The sequence below is a fragment of the Rhodamnia argentea genome, chromosome 4 (genome assembly GCF_020921035.1).
Source record: "Rhodamnia argentea isolate NSW1041297 chromosome 4, ASM2092103v1, whole genome shotgun sequence".
NCBI lineage: Eukaryota > Viridiplantae > Streptophyta > Magnoliopsida > Myrtales > Myrtaceae > Rhodamnia > Rhodamnia argentea.
The window spans coordinates 20,957,286-20,981,009 of record NC_063153.1 but is presented as its reverse complement, the minus strand read 5'-3'; the positions used below and the strand labels follow the sequence as shown (position 1 = coordinate 20,981,009).

General features: G+C 40.4%; 1 protein-coding gene across 1 annotated transcript; it reads left to right on the top strand.

The window, feature by feature from the left end:
• Nucleotides 1-65: 65 nt before the first annotated feature.
• On the top strand, nucleotides 66-22,569 carry LOC115741122. Its single transcript, XM_030674847.1, has 3 exons — nucleotides 66-81; nucleotides 19,322-19,333; nucleotides 21,820-22,569. Exon 3 carries the CDS (start codon nucleotides 21,886-21,888, stop codon nucleotides 22,273-22,275), a length of 390 nt encoding a protein of 129 aa, XP_030530707.1. The 5' UTR covers nucleotides 66-81; nucleotides 19,322-19,333; nucleotides 21,820-21,885; the 3' UTR covers nucleotides 22,276-22,569.
• Nucleotides 22,570-23,724: the final 1,155 nt, after the last annotated feature.

Below are 23,724 nucleotides of genomic sequence, written 5' to 3'. Positions count from 1 at the left end.
AAGGTTGATTAGAATTTTTTTCATCTCAATAATCCAATCTTCGACTCTAGCACAAGAATTGGCCAAAAAAAAAAAAAGTTTAACCTTTCACTTTTAATTGCGCATCAAATACGTTCATCAAATCATTAGAACGTATATGCAAGTCTTCCAAGTAAAACAAGCACGAATCGCAATCAAAAGTAAAGGAATTTTACCTTTTCAATGCCAAATTTCCAGCGCGCGCACTTGATGAAAACTGCCCAAAAACAGTCTCGCTTTGAGCTGATTCGTCACCAAAATAGCCCAAATGATCTAACACAAGTGATAGAAAAATTAGAGCTTTAAATAATTGTAAAACAAGGGTCAATTGACCTCAAACCGAGGCTGAACAGTAGCTCAAAATCGGTCGGACAGCAGCTGGATTCCTCGGGCTGATCGAGCAATGCCGGGAGAGGACAACCGTGTCGGGTCCGAGATGGATCACGTGGTTGAATGGTGGAAGTGGATGGTGTCACGACGATTCAATAAACTCGATCAAAAGGAATTTGTAGCAGCAAAATCGAACTTCAATTGGCACGAGACGACAAGGAATTCGTGCAGAAAAGTGTAGTAATCGACCCTCGAACAACGAATAAAAGCCTGCACTTGATAGTCAATAAAAACAAGCTGAATAGCTACTGTTTTACACACCAAACAACAGAGTTTTAATCCCCAAATAGCAAATTTTTTGAGAAAAGTACACTAGAAGTGTCATAACTTTTGTACGACGTTCATTTGAGTGCCATAACTTTCAAAATGTTCACTTTTTTTTTTTTGGTAACCAAGGATCCGCCGGGCCTCCTTCGAGGACCCACGGCCCTTACTGCGCTCGGACAGCGCCTGCGGCCGGCGACTATACCTCGGAGGAGACTAGTACAAGACCCCACCACCATGGCCCCCCACTTAATACGCTAGCAATTGCGAGTTTTGAACTCTCAACCTTAGCGATGAGGGAGGAACTCTCAACCAACGCAGCTACCCACCGGTGGGTTTCAAAACGTTCACTTAAGTACCATAACTTTCAAAAATAGTTTACTTAAGTGCCATGTTGACGTAGACGTCGGAAAAGCTGACGTAACAGTCGAAAAACTGACGTGGCACGTCGGAAAACCGACGTGGCTCGTCGGAAAGATGACGTGGCACGCCGGAAAGCCGACGTGGCATGCCGAAAAAATTACTGTAGCACTCAAGTGAACGATTTTGCTTTGACGTAACACTCAAGTAAACGATTTTTTAAAGTTATGACACTTAAGTGAACGTTTTGAAAGTTATGACACTCAAGTGAACACCGTATATAAAGTATGGCACTTATAGTATACTTTTCCCTAGAATTTTTCAACGCGTAAATAGTGGCGAAAACAGCCTCGAGCAGTGAACAAAATCTGCACTGGATTGTTAGCAGAAAAGTCCAAAAAATAATGCTGTTTTGGATCAATCATTGAAGAATTAATGCTCTTGAACAGCGCGAAACTTCAGCACAAAATTGCTGCAAGAACAGGCCGTAAACAGCCGCAAAAAGAGCCTTGAACAGTAGCTATTTGAACACCAAACGAGGGCTGTTCTGAGTACCGAACAGTAGAGGACTCAGTGGAAGAAAACAAGCTACGTTAAGCCTTCTAATTTGCCGTATGTTACTCTGACAATTGGCTGCTCTATCTCTTATCTTTTATCTTTCAGGTGCTCGTGTAGGTGTGATGGATGTCACTTGTGCATGAGGGCAAAGAAAGACGAGGAAGCAAACTTTTTATAGGGGATCAAAAGAAAACTCCCTAATGATTTATTTTCATCCACACTTGATAATGGTCTCCCCTTCAATGTGTTGGACGTGTCTGAGTGCTTTGGAAGCAACGAACTCAAGTTGCAGGACCGAGAACGAGTTCCCCAACAAAAATTGCCATTCTTTCTCTTCAAGCCCTCTCTCAAAAAATCTATCGTGTATTATTTTTTGCGTGGCCCCCCTTCAAACCCTAGGCTTAGCTCTCTATTTATAGACTAAGAATTTTCTAGTCCTAGTTGCTCTATGACTCATCATCGACTGTCGAATTAAAAATTCTGATTTTCGAGAGTCGGATCTCGTTAAAACTCTTCAAAATTTCAGTCACAAATTGGAATCTCATTGGGCAAGCCGAATTTTATGTGAGTTCGGGCTATGTCAAGCTCTTTTGGGCTCAAATCAGGCTTTAACTAATTAAATAACTAATTAATTAAAAGCCTTGAATAATTCAAATAAGGAAAATGGGTTGAATTAAGTTTGAAAAATAGGTCCAAGCCCTCTTGTAAAATTCGGCACACCTCCTTCTGTACTTAATTGGAAATTTCGAATTGCGTCTGGTTCGATCGCATATCAGATTAAGTTCAATTGCTTCGCCTATGGCCTGAATGAAAATGCATGACTAATAGAAAATAAATATGTTATGCATGAGAAATTATTTTTTGTGAGAACTATAACTAATCCTCATTTTATGCAATAATAATAAATTAATTTCTGAAAATCAAAATTTAGGTATCAACAAAGCAGAGCAAAGCCTAGAATAGTACAAAGCAAAGCCAAATTCAAAAAATAAGGAGGATCAACTGATCAGCGGTAAGGTAAATTTTAGCGGTATATATGAATATTGACGTGGAAGTTGGGCCACCGTTCGCAAATTCCTAATGTTTTAGAAAGCTTTTTGGAAGCATATATAGAAGAACACACGAACACAATCGCACTATTCTCTTTTTCAATTTCTTGTATATTCATTTCTTTGTAATTTCGTTTCTAACCATTTTATTTCTCTAAATAGTATTTCCTAATCTCAATTTTTTGTAGTTCACATTTTCTTGCACCCGAGTTTGTGTAGTTTCATTGATCCATCTAGAAACCCCATCTGCGCACTTTGTGCTCGAGTGTGGAACCATCAAGCGGTCTCGATCGCTCTCCAGTTGTCTTAGATTGGATCACATCAACACAATAAATTTTCGTCAACACTTTCTTTTAGCACGCCCACATCTCGATTCACACACAAACACACCTTCCCATATATCTCAAGGCAAATAGATTTGGCTTCTCTCTCTATCTCTACACTAACGGTGGCAATTTAAAAAAGATTAGGGCGACCAATGAAAGAAGAAGCCCCATTTATGCTGTACGTGATGCTCTCTCTCTCTCTCTCTCTCTCTCTCTCCATCTATATAAACAGTTAGGCACCAACACAACTTCTTCATCCACAACATCGATGAAATGGTGATTAAGGGAGGTGGTTCAGCTCGATGAAATGGTGATTAAGGGAGGTGACAGAAGAGAGTGAGCACACATGGTACTATTTCGTGCATGTCCCAATTCATGTTCGAAGCTCTGTGTGCTCACCCTCTGTCTGTCACCCCCTTCCCTCCTCTCTCTCTCTCTCTCTCTCTCTCTCTCTCTCTCTCTCTCTCTGATTTCATGTGATTTTTAGTTTCATGCGAGCTTGTCCTCTGTTATGCTGTTCGTAACATGTCCGGTTCCTTTTCTCTCTCTCTCTCTCTCTCTCTGCCCTTTTTGAATCTTGTGGAGTAGCAAGCATCGGTGTTTTCATTTCAGTGAACATCTTCTTCTTTTCCCAGGTTGTTTTTCCTGTTATGTTCCATCTTAGATGCTAGTGTTGGAATAACCGAAGTGTGCTCTGTGTGTCTTGGAACCCAACATTATCAGTCTAGGGTTCCATCTTCATTTACTATTTACTAATCTCTTGTCTAGAACACTACCAGATCTTGGTCGTTGTACTTCTCTTTTTTTTTTTTTTTTTTTTTTGTCTATGTGAGGGTTTTAACGGTTACGCTGTAAATTATTCCGGTACCCGAGACTGCTGGTCTACAGTTCATCAGTTTCCTAGGTTTATGCTGTTCCCTAATCGAGCAAGACCCGGGGGGGAACAGTGAAGCAAAAGGATTTTCTTGCCTGATATTATCACTAATATCTTAGGAAAATCTCAGGTTTTTTATATCTTGTTTAGTCATGTTGATCGTAGTTGATTCATTGATTCATTTCAAATGCCCAAATAGAAAGAATTACCTTTAGTTTTCTAAAGTATAGATTGTGCAATGAGCTAGATTAACTGATGTTGAATCCTAGCTGATTTCGAAGTTTCGGAGATGATTTTCATTGCTTTGTAGCATTGAAAAGTTATGAAGTCAAGTCCGTTCATTCAAAGAGATGAGCTAATACATGCTTGTGATTCTGGCAATTAATCATTCATACCTCTCTCTCTCTCTCTCTCTCTCTCTCTCTCTCTCTCTCTCTCTCCTTTAAGATTATGTGCGCATCTCTTGATCTGTACATGATAATTTCAAGAATTTTCATGCTGTTCTTTGTCATACATATGGCCAGCGGATTGATTTTCTATTGTATGAAGGATAAGTTGATCGACTAAAGGATCTTTCGTTTTGAGTAATATTACCTTACATGTATGTTTTCCTTTGGAAACCTACAGTGATTAAGTGCTTATTTTAACTTTCTGTTTGGTTCTCAATTAATTTGTTCCAGAGCTCCTCCAAAAAACAAGAAGTTTGAAATCCCGAATTGATAAACAATACAGTCTCCGAACAATAGAAGAACTGGATCGAGTTCGAGCTTCTGAAGAGGGATGATGCATGGTCCAATTCGGACTTGCTTCATTATTTGTGTTGTACTTATAAACTCAAGTGTAGCATGGTTCAATATGGCTCTTGTGATTTGATTTTGCTGATCGTAGGAGGAGAGAGGAATCATGTTTAGGTGAAGAGAGGCGATGTAATTCCTTTGTTCATCTTCTGATGTTTGAGTTTGATACATGATTGTGATATTGGTAGATTTGTGCACATCATGCATATGAACTTTGACTAGTTTAGGTTTTCAACCCCGTATGATATGATGCACTAGCTTTTGTATATTATATACACAAATAGATGGAATTTACAGATGCACCAATTTTATGTCACTCTCTTGGTTATCTCTCTTAATCGTAAGAACTAGGGATGAGCAAAAAAATCGGATCCACCCGAACCGGTTCGAACCATATCGAATAGGCTGATTTTGAGCAGTTCTCACTGGTACCGGTCCGATTCCCGATTCCAAGTGAGAACCATCCACCCGGACCGGACCTATTTATATAATAAAGGTACATATTTTTTTTAATTCAAGCTATCTCCCTCAAATTGCACAAAGCGTTTCCATTTGCTTGCTTACTCCCGCTATTTTGGGGTGAACTTATTTTCATGTGTGATATGTGATGTAAGACTATGGATGAAGCTTTGGAACTTTGTGGCAAACTCATTACTCATTAAAGGACATTCTATGATCATTGTTGGTGGTGCACTTGCTGATTTTTTCTATGAATTTGTCAAAGAAATCATCAAGTGGACCGTCAACGCTCATGCCTGTCTCTTTATCCCATGGAAAATTGGGATGGCTTCATTGGTTCACTCATGTACAATCTATTTTAATTGATGATGGTATTTGGTAAGACCGGTTTCATGGACTCACTCGGAAACCGGACCGAGCCAGTGGTTCTGTTCTCGGTGGGTCCAGGGAACAAGTGGGTGATTCAAGATTTCCATTTTGCGTAACGGGTCCCTAGTGGGTTGTTCTCAATTTTAGGGTAGGAACAATCAATCTTGGGATCGATCACCCCTAATAAGAACTATGCAACCAATCAACACCGAAATGTCTCTTTATTCGTTCACAGAATAGACATCTTAGATTAATTCTAGAAACATGTCAAACTTAAGGCTTTTCTAGATATGATGTTGAAAATGCCCAGCTTCTATTACTAACCGACTAATACTTGTATCAAGTTTAACAATCATCCTATCCCGGCTACTTGGATAATAATAGGATCGCACGAGTTCGTAAACCTTGACGTGACCTTAAGAATTGACGAGAAGCGAGAGATCGAACTTGAAAAACTCTTGCCTCTTCGAAGAGAAGGTCCAAGTGTCTAATTGTTACTTCAATGTATAGTGTCAAAATCAAACTTAAAGGTTCGGATGAACTATAAAAAACTTATAAGATCATTTCCAAATAATGTTGCTTGAAAAATGTTTGCAGGAACACATTCAGCATTCTTCTAATACTTATACCTTACGAAAAATGATAATGGCATAAATGATCTCCGAACTTTAGGTTAATGTGCAATATGGTCCATGAACTTTACATTTGTTCAATTTGGTTCCTAAATTTGAAACCAATGTGTAATAACATCATTGAATTTTTAGTTTGTTCAATTTGGTCCCTAGAATTTTGGTACATGTTCAATTTAGTCATAAGTCATAAAAAAATTATTAATGTTGTCCTTTCATTAATTCAAGTTCAGGAATAATATTGAATATTTTCATACAGTCTATGAACTAAATTGAACATGTACCAAAAGTCTACGGATCACATCCAATAAATTAAAAGTTCGGGGGCGACATTACATATTGGGCTAAGGTTTAGTGACTACATTGCATATTAGGTCAAATTTCAAGGACAATTTGTGTCATTTACCCAACGAAAAATGCTTTTCACCGCAAGACTTTCATCCTCGTTTCATGTAATTTGCAATGATAGCAGGTAAAATTGCTTTTGTTTGAGGTGGTGAACCATTCTGACGGGGTTTGCTTTTTTTTTTTTTGAGTTGCTAGCCTTTTAAAACTTGGCATAAGATCGAGTGTGCTTCCAATATCGGTTTGAGACGGCGCATCGGAAGAAGCATAGGAATAGCGTATGGATGGATTTGACTACATTTTGCAAGTAAAAATGGATGCTTTTGTGAACACAAGAATGCGTGATATAGTAGATTTATCAAAATTGGCTGGGCACGAGACAAGATTGGGCTCGATTTTCACTCCCAAGCCCAAAATGTAAGGATGGTTCCGCTACCAAAAAGATTGTAGCCTTAACTTTTCCTTTGTGAAACTGTCGTTTCTAAGTAAGAGATGGCTATTGAATGGGATCCCGCCACGTGGCAATCCCCGTACGCCGAACCGACAGATAATAATTTGCCACATGTCAAGAGACTGGGGTTGGAAGTCGGCGGCCCATGTCCCGACATCAAGCCAAATTCGAAAAGGTTGGGGGGTAAGACCGGGGCTGTCTTCCTTAATGAGCTTCACTCTCTCATAGATGCATTTTGACAAGGGTAACTCAAGGCCCGACCACTCATCCCGAGTTGACCCTACGGAGGCCGTGCATAAACAGAATGAGCATGGGTCTCAACCGCATGAGCCTTTCCAAGCTTGCTTTCAAGTAAGTCTCCAAGCTGAATCCCTTGCTGGGTGAACTTGGAAAGATATAATTAGGGGTGAGCATGTGACCAGAGTAGAACTGGGAACCTTAGATCTGGATTGATGGACGAATCGATTTCGATGGGTAGGTCTTAGGTTTCATGTAAAACCCAAAATCTCCTCGAACCCGGAACAAGCCTTTTGTTTTTCTTGTTTCATATCTTTCGCAATCCCACGGCACTTTATGGCTTTCGATAACAAGTGTGTGATTTAGAATCACTATTCCAAGCTTCCATTTCCAACTAAGACTTTTATTTTTGTGAATGGTTTATATTCCTGGCATGTCTAAATATGAATTATGGCCAATGCATTATAGCAACAAATGGTGGTCATTAGAAATGATGATTCACTACAATCGTTCAATTAAGAAAAAAAGTGTCAAAAAAGTTCTAAACTTATTGCACTATTACCAATTTAATTCTAAACATTTTAATGGTGCAAATTTAGTCCTAAAGTTTTTTTATCTAGAGCCAATTCAGTTCTTCCAGTTAATTTTGATCGAGTATTGTTAACATGGACGCTCACCACCGTACGTGGCACGGTCGGCGCCGTCGTGGGCATTTTTTGTAATACCCCCCTAAATAGTTTTAAATAAATAGAAATTGGATGAAACAGATTGCAAAGCTGGCTCATGCGATGAGAGTTAGCGAAATCCCAAAGTGATTATTGGATTAAATCAGTAGGCTCGAGAAGTGGGTGGAGCCCAAGTAAAAAAAAAGGGGGTGGGGGGCCTAGCAGGTCGAATATGTTCGACCCAATCAAGTCGGGCTGAATCGGGCTGCACCGCCCGACTTTTGAACACGCTGGTCAAGCAAGCTGGGTCGCTTACTTAGCGCTTCTGGACCGAAGGAAGAGGAGCCGATCACGCTGGCCCACTATTTTTTTAGCGTTGGTAACTATTTTTTTTAACGTGGGTCACGTGAAAGCAGCCTGAGAACCCTCCGGTTTGTTTTCAACTTTGGGCATGTTCTGAAAATTATTTCCAGCCCACTTTTAGACATCAGAAATAAAAGAATGAAGAGCCATTTGACAGCTTGTTTCTGCCTCGCTCGTGTCTCCACCTCTGCAACACTTCCTCCATTCTCTTTGTTACATTAGCTCGACAGTGCAACGCCCGACATGCAACCAAAGGATCGATAAGTTCGACTTCTCCCGGTGCAACCAACTCGAGGTGAGCTATTCCCTACCTCTCCTACTAGATTGCGTTAGTGGGATTGGGAAAGACGAGTAGGAGTGGATGAGTTGTGGTTCACATTCGGTTTTCGGAAGTTGAAATCTTGTTAAGAGAGGAAGTGGATGCATGTTGTGGAAAAATAAAGGAATGGGTTTCGCGGACTGGGTCTTGACCATAGAGAAGGACCGGTGCAAGTCAAGGGGTGCACAATTGACTCGTTTTTGCAGTGGGTTCAAACTTTGTTGTCATTGGGTGGAGGTGGAATCTGGGGCATGATTCGTTTCGAAGGATCAGGGGCTGTGGAATTTTGTAGTGGACGAACGGAGAAGCTAATATACTTGTGAGTTGGCATGCGGTGGTCGTGAAAGTGTGGGAGTCGAGTAGGGATGTATGAGGCAAATGAGTCAATTTTTCTAACTTGTTTACTAATTTTTCTATTAAGGTTGGGATAAGTAGGATTGAGTGGTGCGGAACTGCGAATTAGCTTTGATTTAGGATGATGGATGTGGTTCAATGAAGTGGGTGAGGTGGTCAACAAGGTGTGGTAATGAGGTTTATGGGTTGGACATTTTTTTTTTTGTGGACCAAATGATAGTGGAATAGAGAGAGTCCATTCGGTTTATATCCACCAAGTGCAGGTTTGGTTTTGATAATTGTGGGTAGTTAACTTCTAATGAATGTCTTCGACTTTAAGTGAGGAATGTTCATGATGTTCAAAGGAAACAAGAGGATTGTTAAATTGCCGAAAACAGGCAATGGATTGAAGTCTTGAAGGTGTAGAGCGCGAAGTGCGAATAATATATCAAAGGTTGATGTCTTTGAGTATGGAAACCGAGTTGCATCACGTAGTTACCAACAATAGTCAACCCTTGCCATATGAAGCCGACTTCTTTTTTTTGGCGGTGAAGCTCGTGCAATGTAACTTGTGGTCATGAGTACTAAAGATTAACTGGGGCGACTTCGAGTTCTATTTTGAAGGTGGAGGAGAGAAAGAAAGTGTGGTAGTCAACCTATATACTATATTGAAATTTTGACATCTTAAATCGCGATACTACATGACATGAATCACGCATTGCATGAGTTATTTGCACGAGGATAGTTTTAACTGAACTGATGGAAATGTGATTGTGGTTCGCCGCATATGTGGTAGGGAACCAAATATACCCATGGAGTGTATAGGAATATCTTCTTTGTGTGATTGGGTGGCCTGCTGTGTGACGGAGCCGGTCTCTAAGGCGATACGACACCACATTGTAAATACATGATTATACATCATTACATAGCACTCGCCATATATTCGCATATTATAAATTTTGTATTGCGCATCATGGCTGAGTTGTTGGACTTGTGCTATTGCTTGCCGTTACCTGTTCTTTCCGTTAATCAATTTAGTCGGCAAAGTAGAGATGCGACTCACCGAGTTTTCTCACTCCTTTATTGTTGATATTTTTAGGTAATGGTTGATCCTCGGATGATTTTTTATGATTTGCCCATGGAGGTTTCCATTAGCGTGGACCCTTACATATGTCCGAGACTTCCTAGGTTCGATCCGGTTCGTGTTATAGTTATCATTCAGGTGAACGGTGGGTTGGATATGGAGGATTACCTCCACGTCTATGTGTTAGTTTATGGAGTTTTGGAAGACGAGCTAGGTTTCGTGGGCCCACCGCCCTTCGACTTCGTAGCCCCGTAAGAGCCATACAGAGGGTAGCGGTTGTTAGCACGGTACACGCCGACCTATGGGTTTACGATCGAACTAACAGTTAGATGGGGAGTTTTGGAGAAACAGATGTTTCTTTCAATTTTTTTTTTTTTTTTGTACTAGATAGAGGTAGCGAGTAACTTTTTGACGACCTCCCTATGTAGCTCTCCCCGGCATGTAGTTAAAACCTAACCTGAAGTTCGTCGCCTCTCTAATAAATAAAGTACTGTGTTTTGGTTGCTTATCTATGTATTTATCTTTAACTACTCAATTTTATATTACTCGTTAGTGAATATGGCAAGCCTGGGCTGTCACGGCTCTTTTATGGTATCAGAGCATAGGTATACCCGGAGTGATAAGGTGCGCTAAAACTTTAGAGTCTAAGGAGACCGTGCATGTGATTGTTAAAGCTATTACGTTAGGTCTCGATAACGATTGTAATACTTATCCGGTATTAGTAATAAGTTGAACTTGTTACTTATTGAAGAGTAATTGTTAGCGAAACGTAAGAATGATCGAAACAGAGGTACCACTAGTAGGAGCTGCCCCGACCGACCCGAGAGTGGATGGCATTTTGGAGGCGTTGACCCAAGTGGAGGCACCGATAGCTCGGCAGGCGCAACAATAGGCTACGATCAATGCCGGTGGGGGTGAACATCATACCCAAGGACTGGTGGAACAATTTCTAAAGTTGAAACCTTCCAAGTTCATGGGAACTGGAAAGCTCGAAGAGGCGGAGCAATGGATCAAGGAAATGGAGAAGATATTCAGGCTGTTGAATTGTACTGATGTAGATAAGATGACACCGGCGGAGTATCAAATGGACGGGAATGCCATGTATTGGTGGCAAGCAATGAATGACACGATATTCCCTGCGGGAGCAGAGATTGTCCGGGAAATTTTTGTCATTGCTTTCTATGAGAAGTATTTTCGAGTTGCGCTCGAGACAGAAAGTTGACAGAGTTTGTGGAACTAAAGCGGGATGATAGAACTGTAGATGAGTATGAAGCGAAGTTTTCTGAATTGTTAAGGTTTGCTCCTCACCTAGTCAAGCATGCTGAAGATAAGGCGAAGAGGTTTTTGAAAGGCCTAAAGTTGAAGATACGGAAGCAATTGGCACCATTCGAGCCAATGACCTATCAAGAAATTTAAAGCAAGTCACAATATGTAGAACAGGAGATGACCGAAGATGAGACGGAAACAATACCTCCAGTAACCCGGGGTAATGAGAATCGTGGCAAGAGGCTAATGCAGCCGGGTCGATTCCAGTTTAACTCTAATAAGAGGTGTTTCGAAGGGAATTTTGGCAAGCAAGGTAGGGTACAAATTGTAGAAAGGAGGCCAAACTCTAGAGAGGTATGCCGTCGATGTGGCAAGTTCCACAATTCTGCTCCGTTTCCAACGTTGAAAAAGTGCTTTGGCTGTGGTCCAACAGGATATTTGGTGAGGGATTGCCCACGAAATGGGCCGCAGGCACGACCGACTCCTCCTCAACAACCTCAAGGACCACCGATGAGTGGGGGACAACAGAACCCTCAGAGACCACCTGCTCAACAGAAGGTGTACGCAATGACGCAAGAGGAAGTCGAGGCTTCCAAGAATGTCATCACGGGTATCATCTCTATACTTGGTCATAGAGCATATGCCTTATTTGATACAGATGCTACACATTCCTTTATATCCGCTCGGTTTGTGAAGTTGCATGGATTGGAATGTAATTAGTTATAAGTACCGTTAATTGTCTTAACACCCCGAACGAAAGTGTCTTTGTCAACCTTGATCCGTAGAAACTATGAGATTGAGATTGAAGGGAGGAGACAGTTGATTGATCCGGTAGTGTTGGTTATGTACGACTTTGATGTTATCATTGTTATGGACTCGCTAAACAAACATCGAGCTATAGTGGATTGTTATGCAAAGTGGATATCTTTTAATCCACCGAATGAATTGGATTTTGAATTTAAGGGAAATGGAACCGGTGCCAGAAGGGCATTTATTTACGTAGTCGAAGCTTGTCAACTGTTGGGTGAAGGATGTTATGGATATTTAGCGATCGTTGATGATAAGGAAAAGCCGGAAAAGAAACTGGAAGAGATACTTGTAATCGGAGAGTTTCCCGAGGTGTTTCCTGAAGAATTACTTGGGATTACCCTCGAAGCGAGAAGTAGAGTTTGCAATAGAACTAGCTCCGAGAACGGAGCCTATATCTAAGACACCTTATAGGATGGCTCCAGCGAAATTGAAAGAATTAAAAGTGCAATTACGGGAATTGCTAGATTAAGGATTCATAAGACCTAGTGCATCACTTTGGGGTGCGCCGATACTGTTTGTGAAGAAGAAAGATGGATCACTAAGATTATGTATTGACTACCGGCGGTTGAATAAGGTGACAATTAAAAATAAGTATCCACTTCCAAGGATTGATGATCTGTTTGATCAACTTTATGGAGTGTCGGTATTTTCGAAGATTGATCTTCGTTCGAGATATCACCAATTACAAGTTAAGAGGGAGGATATTCCAAAGATGGCATTTCAAACGAGGTATGGCCACTATGAATTTTTGGTAATGCCATTTGGACTAACAAATGCCCCAGCTGCTTTTATGGACTTGATGAATCGGGTATTTAAACCATTCTTGAATAAGGTTGTGATTGTGTTTATTAACGATATATTGGTTTATTCCAAGGAAAAAGAGGAGCATGAGCAGCATTTGAGGTCGGTGTTGCAAACCTTGAGAGATCATCGGTTGTATGTCAAATTTAGCAAGTGTGAATTTTGGGTGGATCGAGTGGTTTTTCCGGGACATGTCGTCACTAGAGAAGGAGTATCGGTAGACCCAGCTAAAATAGAAGGAATCCTTAATTGGCCAAGGCCGACTACGATGAATGAGATTCATAACTTTTTGGGACCGGCGGGCTATTACCGGAGATTTGTGGAAGGATTCTCGAGAATTGCTGGTCCTTTAACTCAGTTGACTAGGAAGAATGTGAAATTTGAGTGGAATGCGGAATGCGAAAAAAGTTTTCAAGAACTAAAAAGGAAATTGACGACGACGCCTGTGTTGACTATACCATTTGAATCTGGAGGATTTGTGATTTATAGTGATGCTTCACATAAAGGTCTTGGGTATGTCTTGATGCAGCATGGAAAAGTTGTCGCTTATGCATCTAGACAATTAAAGCCATATGAGTTGAATTATCCCACCCATGACTTGGAATTAGCGGCGATAGTGTTCGCACTAAAAATTTGGAGACATTATCTATATGGGGAAAAGTTTGAAATCTACACTGATCACAAGAGTCTCAAGTACTTGTTCTCTCAAAAGGAATTGAATATGAGGCAACGGAGATGATTGGAATTATTGAAGGATTATAATTGCGATATATTGTATCACCCTGGAAAGGCCAACGGGGTAGCGGACGCCTTAAGTCAAAAGTCGGCGTCGGTAGTGAGCTTATAGTTACAAGCGTGGAATTTGCTCGAAGAAATTCCATATTTAGAATTTAAATTAGAAATTGATGAAGTAACTGGTATTTTGGCAACGCTTAGGATTGAACCCGAACCGGTACAAAAGGTTAGAACCTTGCAGCAAACAGATGAAGAAATTAAAAAGATTCGAGATGAGGCATCACAAGGAAAACAAACTAATTTTAGTTTGTCGGAGAACGGAATTGTTCATTTTCGTGGACGTATTTGCATGCCGGACGAGAAACAATTGAGAGAGGAAATCCTGGATGAAGCTCATAGGAGCAAGTACATTATTCATCTTGGACGTACAAAAATGTACCGAAATCTTCAACAAAACTACTGGTAGAATGGAATGAAGAGAGATGTGGCCCAGTATGTGGCGAGATGTCCGACGTGTCAACAGGTCAAGACCGAACATCAAAACCCTGCGAGATCGTTGAAGCCGCTGGAAATTCCCGAATGAAAATGGGAACACATTACTATGGACTTTATTCTAGGACTTTCCAGAACGTCAAGTGGATATGACTCAATCCGGGTAGTAGTAGACCGACCGATGAAGTTAGCTCACTGCGTTGCGGTGAAAGTGGACTACCCAATGGAAAGGTATGCAAAGTTGTATGTCAAACATATTGTACGACTACATGGTATTCCAATCACCATTACTTGAGATAGGGATTCAAAATTCACATCTAATTTTTGGAGAAGGTTACGGGAGGCTTTAGGAACCAAATTGCAGTTAGTACTGCTTTTCACCCTCAAATAGATGGATAGATTGAAAGGGTAATTCAAATATTCGAGGATATGCTTTGAACCTACGCCATTGATTTTAAAGGAAATTGGGACGAAAAATTGCCTTTGGTAGAGTTTACCTATAATAATAGTTATCAGCAGAGTGTTGGCAAGGCACCATTCGAGGCGTTATACATAAGGACTTGTAGAACACCTACATGTTGGTCCGAGGTAGGCGAGAAGAAGCTGACGAGATCCGAGTTGGTTCGGATTACTTCAAATGCCGTAGCTGTAATCCGAGAGCGTCTACGAACGGCGCAGAGCGCACGGAAAAGCTATGCAGACAACCGACATCGTCCTTTGCAATTTCGGGTAGGCGACCACGTATTTCTAAAGGTGTCTCCGATGAAAGGAATATCCAGGTTTGGAAAGAAAGGGAAACTAAGTCCGCGATAGGTGGAGCCCTTTGAAATATTGGAAAGGATTGGCGAGGCAGCATATCGACTAGCACTTCCACCAAAGATGTCTAATGTGCATAATGTTTTCCATGTCTCAATGTTGAGGAAATATCGGGCAAATCTGTCTCACGTATTGGACCACAATACAATGGAAATTGACGAGAGAGTTCGCTAAATTGAAAGCCCAATCAAGATACTAGATCAAAAAGAACAAGTCTTGCGAACAAATGTGATTCCATTGGTAAAAGTATTGTGGCAGCACCATGAACAAGAAGAAGCAACTTGGGAAAGCGAGGCCATTATGAGACAACGATACCCATTTTTGTTTGAATGATGTAAGGAAACGAACAATTTCGAGGACGAAATTATTTAAGGAGGAAAGAGTTTGTAACACCCCCGTAAATAGTTTTAAATAAATAGAAACAGGACGAAACGGATTGGAAAGCTAGCTCATGTGACGAGAGTTGGCGGAATCCCAGAGTAATTATTGGATTAAATCAATAGGCTCGAGAAGTGGGCAGAGCCCAAGTAAAAAAAAGGGGGGGTGCTGGCGGGTCGAATCTGTTCGGCCCAATCAAGCTAGGCCGAATCGGGTTGTATCGCCCAGCTTTTAAGCTCGCTGGCCGGGCAAGCTAGGTCGCTTACTTAGCGCTTCTAGGCTGAAGGAAGAGGAGCTAGTCACGCTGGCCCACTGTTTTTTTTTTTTAACATGGATCACGTGAAAGAAGCTTGAGAACCCTCCAATTTGTTTACAACTTTGGGCATGTTGTGGAAATTATTTCTAGCCCACTTTTAGACATCGAAAATAAAAGAATAAAGACCCATTTGACAGCTTGTCTATGCCTCATTCGTGTCTCCACCTCTGCAACGCTTCCTCCGTTCTACGTGTTACATCGGCTCGACAGTGCAACGCCCAGCGTGCGACCAAAGGATCGATAAGTTCAACTTCTCCGATGCGACCAACTCGAGGTGAGGTGTCCTCTACCTCTCCTACTAGATTGTGTTAATGGGGTCGGGAACGACGAGTAGGAGTGGATGAGTTGTGGTTCACGTTCGGTTTTCAGAAGTTGAAATCTTGTTAAGAGAGGAAGTGGATGCATGTTGCAGAAAGATAAAGGAATGGGTTTCGCGGACTAGGTCTTGACCATAGAGAAGGACCGGCGCAAGTTGAGGGGTGCACGATCGACTCATTTCTGTAGTGGGTTCAAACTTTGTTGTTGTTGGGCGGAGGTGGAATTTGGGGCATGATTCGTTTTGGTGGATTAGGGGCTGTGAAATTTTGTAGTGGACGAACGAAGAAGCTAATATACTTGTGAGTTGGCATGCGGTGGCCGTGAAAGTGTGGGAGTCGAGTAGTGGATGTATGAGGCAAATGAGTCAATTTTTCTGACTTGTTTACTAATTTTTCTATTAAGGTTGGGATCGGTAGGATTGAGTGGTGCCGAACTGTGAATTAGCTTTGATTTAGGATGATGGATGTGGTTCAATGAAGTGGGTGAGGTGGTCAACAAGGCATGGTAATGAGGCTTATGGGCTGGACATTTTTTTTTTGTTGACCAAATGATAGTGGAATAGAGAAAGTCCATTCGGTTTATATCCACCAAGTGCAGGTTTGGTTTTGATAATTGTGGGTAGTTAACTTCTAATGAATGTCTTCGGCTTTAAGTGAGGAATGTTTATGATGTTCGAGCGAAACAAGAGGATTGTTAAATCGCTGAAAATGGGCAACGTATTGAAGTCTTGGAGGCGTAGAGCGTGAAGTGCGAATAATATATCAAAGCTCGATGTCCTCGAGTATGGAAACTAAGTTGCATCACGTAGTTACCAACAATAGTCAATCCTTGCCATATGAAGCTGACTTCTTTTTTTTTTGCATTAGTGAAGCTTGTGCAATGTAACTTGTGGTCATGAGTACTAAAGATTAACTGGGACGACTTCGACTTCTATTTTGAAGGAGGAGGAGAGAAAGAAAATGCGGTAGTCAACCTATTTACTATATTGAAATTTTGACATCTTAAATCACGATCTTGCATGACATGAATCACGCATTGCATGAGGTATTTGCACGAAGATAGTTTTGACTGAACTGATGGAAATGTGATTGTGGTTCGCCGCATATGTGGTAGCGAACCAAATATACCCATGGAGTATATGGGAATACCCTCTTGTGCGACCGGGTGGCCTGGCTGTGTGGCCCACTGGGCCGGTCTCTAAGGCGATACAAGACCACATTGTAAATACATGATTATACGTCATTACATAGCACTCGCCATATTTTCGCATATTATAAATTTTGTATTGCACATCATTGCCGAGTTGTTGGACTTGTGCTATTGCTTGCCATTACCTATTCTTTCCATTAATCAATTTAGTCGGCGAAGTAGAGATGCGACTCACTGAGTTTTCTCACTCCTTTATTGTTGATATTTTTAGGTAATGGTTGATCCTCGGATAATTTTTTATGGTTTGCCCATGGAGGTTTCCATTAGCATGGAGTCTTACATATGTCCAAGACTTCCCGAGTTTGATTTGGTTCGTGTTACGATTACCGTTCAAGTGAACGGCGGGTTAGATGTGAAGGATTACCTCCACATCTATGTAACAGTTTATGGAGTTTTGGAAGATGGGCTAGGTTTCGTGGGCCTACTGCCCTTCGATTTCGTGGCCCCGTAAGAGCCATATAGAGGGTAGCAGTTGTTAGCATAGTACACGCCGACCTATGGTTTTACGATGGAACCGATCGTTAGAGGGGGAGTTTTGGGGACACAGATGTTTCTTTCAGTTTTTTTTTTTTTTTTTTTTTTGTGTACTGGGTAGAGGCGGTGGGCAACTTTTTGACGACCTCCCTAAGTAACTCTCCCCGGCATATAGTTAAAACCTAACCTGACGTTCGTCGACTCTCTAATAAATAACGTCTTGTGTTTTGGTTGGTTATCTATGTATTTATCTTTAACTACTCAATTTTATATTACTCGTTAGTGAATATGGCAAGCCTGGGGCACCACATTTTTAATTAACATTTTAAAAATTTTCAATTTTATTTTTTTCTTATATTCTTTTCTTTTTGTTTCTGTCTTTATTTTCTTATCTTTTTCTCTCCACTTTCTCGGTGGTTGACAAGGGCGAATGCTAGCGAAGCTTCCCTCGCCGGATCCGGCGACTCCAAGCATCGCCCAAGCTAGGGTTGGCCTCACCATGGCCTTGGCGGCGTAGGCCGGCGTCACTTGGACTAGGGCAAGGCTCGGCGAGGCCTACCCCTACTAGCCATGGTCATGTCGGCTACCGGAAAAGAGGAGAAAAAAAAATAAAAAAAATGAAAATTGTTAAAATATTATCATTAAATTTTTTCCACATCGGCGCTGGCCGTGTCACATAGGTCAACCAGCGCACACGTCGATAATATCCTATAAAATTAGATGGAAGAACTAAATTAGCCCTAGGTCAAAAGATTTAGGACTGAATTAGCACTAATGCAATAAATTTAGTACTTTTCCGACATTTTTTCCTTCAATTAAAAATACATAGGTAACCCGGGTATATCCCGAATCCGTGACAAGGTAAGTTTCATATTTCAAAAATTGGAGAACCTGTTCCGATGAGTATATTTCAAGTGGAACTTGGACCGACTCTAGAACTACTCACACCTTGATATATAACTAGTGATTATATCTTATTTACCAACAAGTTACGGGAAAGTTGATCCAAACACCACCTAGCTCGCTATAAGCAACTATGTTTACATTCTTCTCAAGCATAGCGTTGAAATGCAATATCACAACAAAAAATGCGCATCTATGTTGGAACTACTCACCCCTAGATATAACTAGTGATTATATCTTATTTACCAACAAGCTGCACGAAAGTTTATCCAAACACCACCCAACTTGCTATAAGAAACTATGTTTATATCCTTTTCAAGCACAGCTATGAAATGAAATATCACGACAAAAAATGCGCATCTACATCTTGCCCTTTCCATGAGCACTTCTTGAGTTTAATCTTTCACCTAGTATGATGTGAAAATCAAGAGTGGCGATTCATTGTTTTCTTGATAGATCTTTATGATACGATTATGGCCAGTAATAGTGGATCAAACAATTTAACAGCGGCGATTCATTGTTTTCTTATTAGTGCTTTATTAAATGATCGTGGTCAACTATGTTGGAGCAAATAATTCATCAGCGGCGATTTATTGTTTTTTGGTTGGGGCTTTATTATATAACTATGGTCGACGGTGGTGAATCGAACAATTCAATGGACAACAACGTGCGATGGGGCCGGTCCTAGCTCCCCAATCTTATTATTTTTGGCGTTGACTCTACTGATATGAACAGATCCGGTCAACCCCATTTTTTGCTCGGTTGTTTCATGGGGCCCACGCAGTGCCTGTCATAACGTCAACCGTTAGACTCCGCCAAATCAGAGCACGAACTCCGCGCGCGCTCCCGCGGAGCTCACACGTGCGGCAACTTTTTGCGCGTGTGAGAAGTAGAGTTGGAGACTTGATGCAGAGTTCGTTTGTTTCGTGAAAATGAAAACATTATCATAAAAACAAGTACCGGTTATAAAAATAAAAAATATTTTTATCATTTTCTAAAATATTTAAATATAAATTATTGTGAACGATGAAGATATTTTTTATTGAATAATTATATTAAAATTTAAAAAAATTAAATCATTACTTTTTCGTGTAACTAATAGACCTCGAATATCTTGAAAAAATGTAGAGAGGAATTTCCAGTTTTCCTTTCAGAACTGAAAATTAGAGCTCGCGTTGACTATGGTAAAGACCTTGTAATTTAACATCTAAATCTCCATATCGATCGTAGATTGTAATAATCCCTCTAACTTGATTTACCACTTCTATTCTTTTAAAAACCGATGTTCACGATCTCCACGAAGATGGTGTTTTTATAAGTTATACAAAGTTGGCGATTTGCAATTTGCCGAATACCCGAAACGAAAATGGCAAAAAGGTCCGTCGAGAAAATATATCATATATAAAGATGCTTATCAGGTATTCAAATGCATTTTGAAAATGCATTCCTTCCTATTTGATGCGCATACTTTTTTTCTCGAAAATGCCAGTTCACGTGCTTCGTTGCTCACGTCGTGAGAAAAATTGATGCGGGCGTGATCGTTTGCGCTTCAGCAAAATTATAAAAGCCCGCCAAAAGAATTTCATGTAATTCTATTGATTTCTTTCGATGGTCATGTGGCTTCAACTTCAATTGCATTCGCTAAAGAATTTCATGTAATTCTAAAATCGTGCCATTTTTTCGATTTTGAAAGGGGAAATTCCAAATAAAAGATGGAAGTATCATCGTTTTCTCAAATAATAGTTCGAAGTGAATTTTTTTTCAAGTAAGAATATAAAATGCCTTCATTTTTTCCAAGAAAAGGACATGATCAAGAGCACATTCATCATATGCTTTTCTAATTTTTTTTTTTCTTTTCCTTTTTTCCTTCTTTTTCAGCCCTTGCGGCCGGCGAGGCGAGGATGGCTCTCTCAAACCGCATCCATCCATGCCGGATCCGGGCGAGGCCAGTGAGAAAGAAGGGCCCAAAAAAAAAAGGAAAAAAGAAACAAAAAAAATTAAAAAAATAAATGACAAAAGCAGCTTTGATTAGACCTTTTTTTGAAAAGAAATGAGGCATTTCGGGCTTTTATTTAAAACAAGATCCACTTCTATGCTTTTTTTTTTAAAAAATATTTGAAGTTTTGGCCTATTTAAAAAGAGATATACTATCCGAAAAATCTCCCCCCTCGGAGAACGCGTTTCTGCCGAGAATGCAGCAAATTTCCATGCGCGAAAATCTGTCAGATCCTAACCGTCTTTCCTTTGACTAGTCAAAAATTGGAAAATGTTAATTAATTAATTAAACCCCCACAACCCCCAAGAAAACACAAAAAAATAAAAATAAAAAAACCTCCCCCCACTAAAATAGAGTAAATCGCCGCAACCCCCATATGATTGCCCGGTAAGCACGCCATTTATAGGCACAGCGCCGTCCTAACTTGCTTTGTTTTTTGGCCTGCTTAGTATAAAAATATTGTGACTCATTAGGACTTAATGACTGTACTATTAGTGGATGAAATAGAAGAAATTGAAATTCCAACGTGATTAAGTGCCTATCGGTAACAATGCCACACTAGTTTAAATTTATTGAAAAAATAAAATAAAATAGACACTTTTCAGGACATTTTGTAAAATGAAAGGATTCACATAAAATCTCGAACTTTGCTTAAAAAAATCGAATTCCAAAGGAATATGCTTATGCGACAGCTTTTTTTTTTTTTTTTTTTCTGTTGTGAGATTGACAGCATATTGTGAACTAAAAAAATTATGAATAACAAATTATTAAAAATTGCTGAGGAGTCCTCCATTATTTTAAAAATTTGCAGCCCACAATATGTTGTTATTCTCTCGGTCATTAAAAAACTGTTATGCTAACAAAAGTGAAAAATAATAATTATTATGGCTAGACAATTAAGAAAACAGTTTGGGGGTATTCTAAAAATGGAAATATTTGATAAAAACAATAGTGCCTTCCCAATACGATACGAACTTTGGGGGCTTGATTATTATGAGTTCCCTATTTATTTTGAGAAAAATAAATAAGTCGAGAAATATTATTCAAAAAGTAATTGTTTGTGTGATTTGAAATAATTAATTATCGAAAAGAGATTTCATTATTGATAATAGTTTAAGTATAAACAATTTCATTAATAAAGAAAATATTTTTTTCGTTCGTTTATTTTTGTAAGCAATATAACCTATGAGCTTTATGAAATATTTTTTTTCAATTGTTTATTTTTATTTTTCACAAAAAAAGCAAGAAATGTATTCATTTTTAATACACCAATGACTTTTATTAACACTAGAGAAATACATAGCATTGCAGGCTCCTCCCTTTTCCCCGTCATTGTTCTCTTCCTTCTCCTTCTCCTCCTCCTTCTCCTCCTCTCATCTGTCAGTATCAGAATTCAGAAACCTCCGACAAAAAAGATTTTTTTTTTCTTTTCATAAGGACACAATCAGAACCCAACTCATACACGTCCGATCGCCATAACCATGGAGGACTACGACAGATCAGGAACCTACAGCTATGGAGGCAACAGCCACAACTTCAACGCCAGCAGCAGCAACAACAACATGCAGTTGCAGACCTACTATGGCGGACCCCACGAGCTCAGGTGCTACAGTGCCTCCTACGCGCAGGCCCAAACGAACGGTAACTTCCATGGCGACAATAAAAGGAGGGACTTTAAGCTGAAGAAAGGGAAGAGCACATCTGCGTCGGCCTCCAACTCCTGGAGCATCGCCGATCCCGAGCTGCAGAGGAAGAGGAGGGTCGCGAGCTACAAGATGTACGGGGTCGAAGGGAAGGTCAAGGGGTCCTTCAGGAAGAGCTTCCGGTGGCTCAAGGACAGGTACTCTCAGGTCGTCCATGGTTGGCGGTGAATGGTGGTGCTCTTGTGAGGTTATGGCGTTGGTAATTTTTTTGTTCTTGAATTTGACATTGATATGGTCAATCTTTAGGGAATTTGGACTGATACGGAGGAGGGAAGATATAAATTTTGGTGATTCGGGGCTTTGATGATTCCTGGCAATTTTTAATATTCTTCCCGTGCTACACTAGATGTTACAGCTCAAGTGTTGAAATTGAGATTGATGTTTGTGGAGAGAGAGGCCGATGCTCTCTTAGTTCCATGGCAAGTACTTCAACTTGTGATGATGGGCCTAAACATTCTGTCATTTTTAAGGTTGTTTCATAGCTTGCCGTTCATGGGGTAAGGGAATGATAATCTGAGTCATTATTAGCTAGTATTGCTCTTTCTCCTACAATAGGGATCTAAATCATGCCGCCATGTCTTAATATAGCACCAAAGTCTATTATGCATCTACGTTCAGAATGACACTTCTCGAGTCAGATCAGCGTAACGCGAGGAATGTATTAGCCAGGGCTACAGCTCTCTAGTTCCTTCATTAGGTTCTGAAATTTGCGGCCATGACAGGACTTAGGCGCTTTTCTCAGATCCTCTCAGCGAAGTTTGGGATGCAGCTAGGATGAGTTATGTTCTTGAACTTGTGATTTCTTAATTAAGCGTCGGCGAGATACCATTGCACGTTAGTCTTCATGAAGTTTTCAAGAGGTCATGAGGGCTTCCTATGACCAAGGTGCAGATAGCACCTGAACTTTGATTGTGAGTCTGTAATCAGTAGTCTTGTATTGCTCATCTAAGTGCCTTCGCTGGTGGGTGATTCTGGCTGTCTGCGGCTGTCAATCCTTCTTAAACTTCTCTGTTTTGCCAGTGAAAGCCAGGAAAGAGAGGCCTTATCTGGTGAATTGATGTCTACTGCTTCGACAACTTAGGTATGCTCTGAACTTTCTGCGATGAAACTCGATGCTTTCACTTGATCCGATGTGTTGTGTTCAGAAGTCTTGTGGGATGTGGCTTTTCAGTATACTAGTAAAGACCTGCCAATTCAGATCCCATAGATACAGAATTTCAATGATGGATCGCGCAACTCAATCCATTTCTTCTGTGATGGATCATTGTTAAGTATTTGCCTTGATACTTTGCCATTGCTTATTCAGTTGCCCATTGAGTTTCCTTTCTTATCTTGCGCCTCTCTTCTTTTATTTTTCATGCTTTTGGTTGATATCATATTTTAATTTACATTTCGAAAGTTCAACAAATTAGCTAACCTGATCTTGAGTCTGTGGACACCTAGTATGGTACTAGTACCACACCTTAAATAACCTCGGAACTGAGTTCTATGCTGCTGTTTCTTCTTCTTCTTCTTCTTCTTGCCCTCTGCTTGCAAGGATGATTTTCAGTGGCGCACTGTCCATCAGGCAAGATTCTTTTCTAGCTTAAGTCAGTCGCAAGCGACTTATCCGATAAT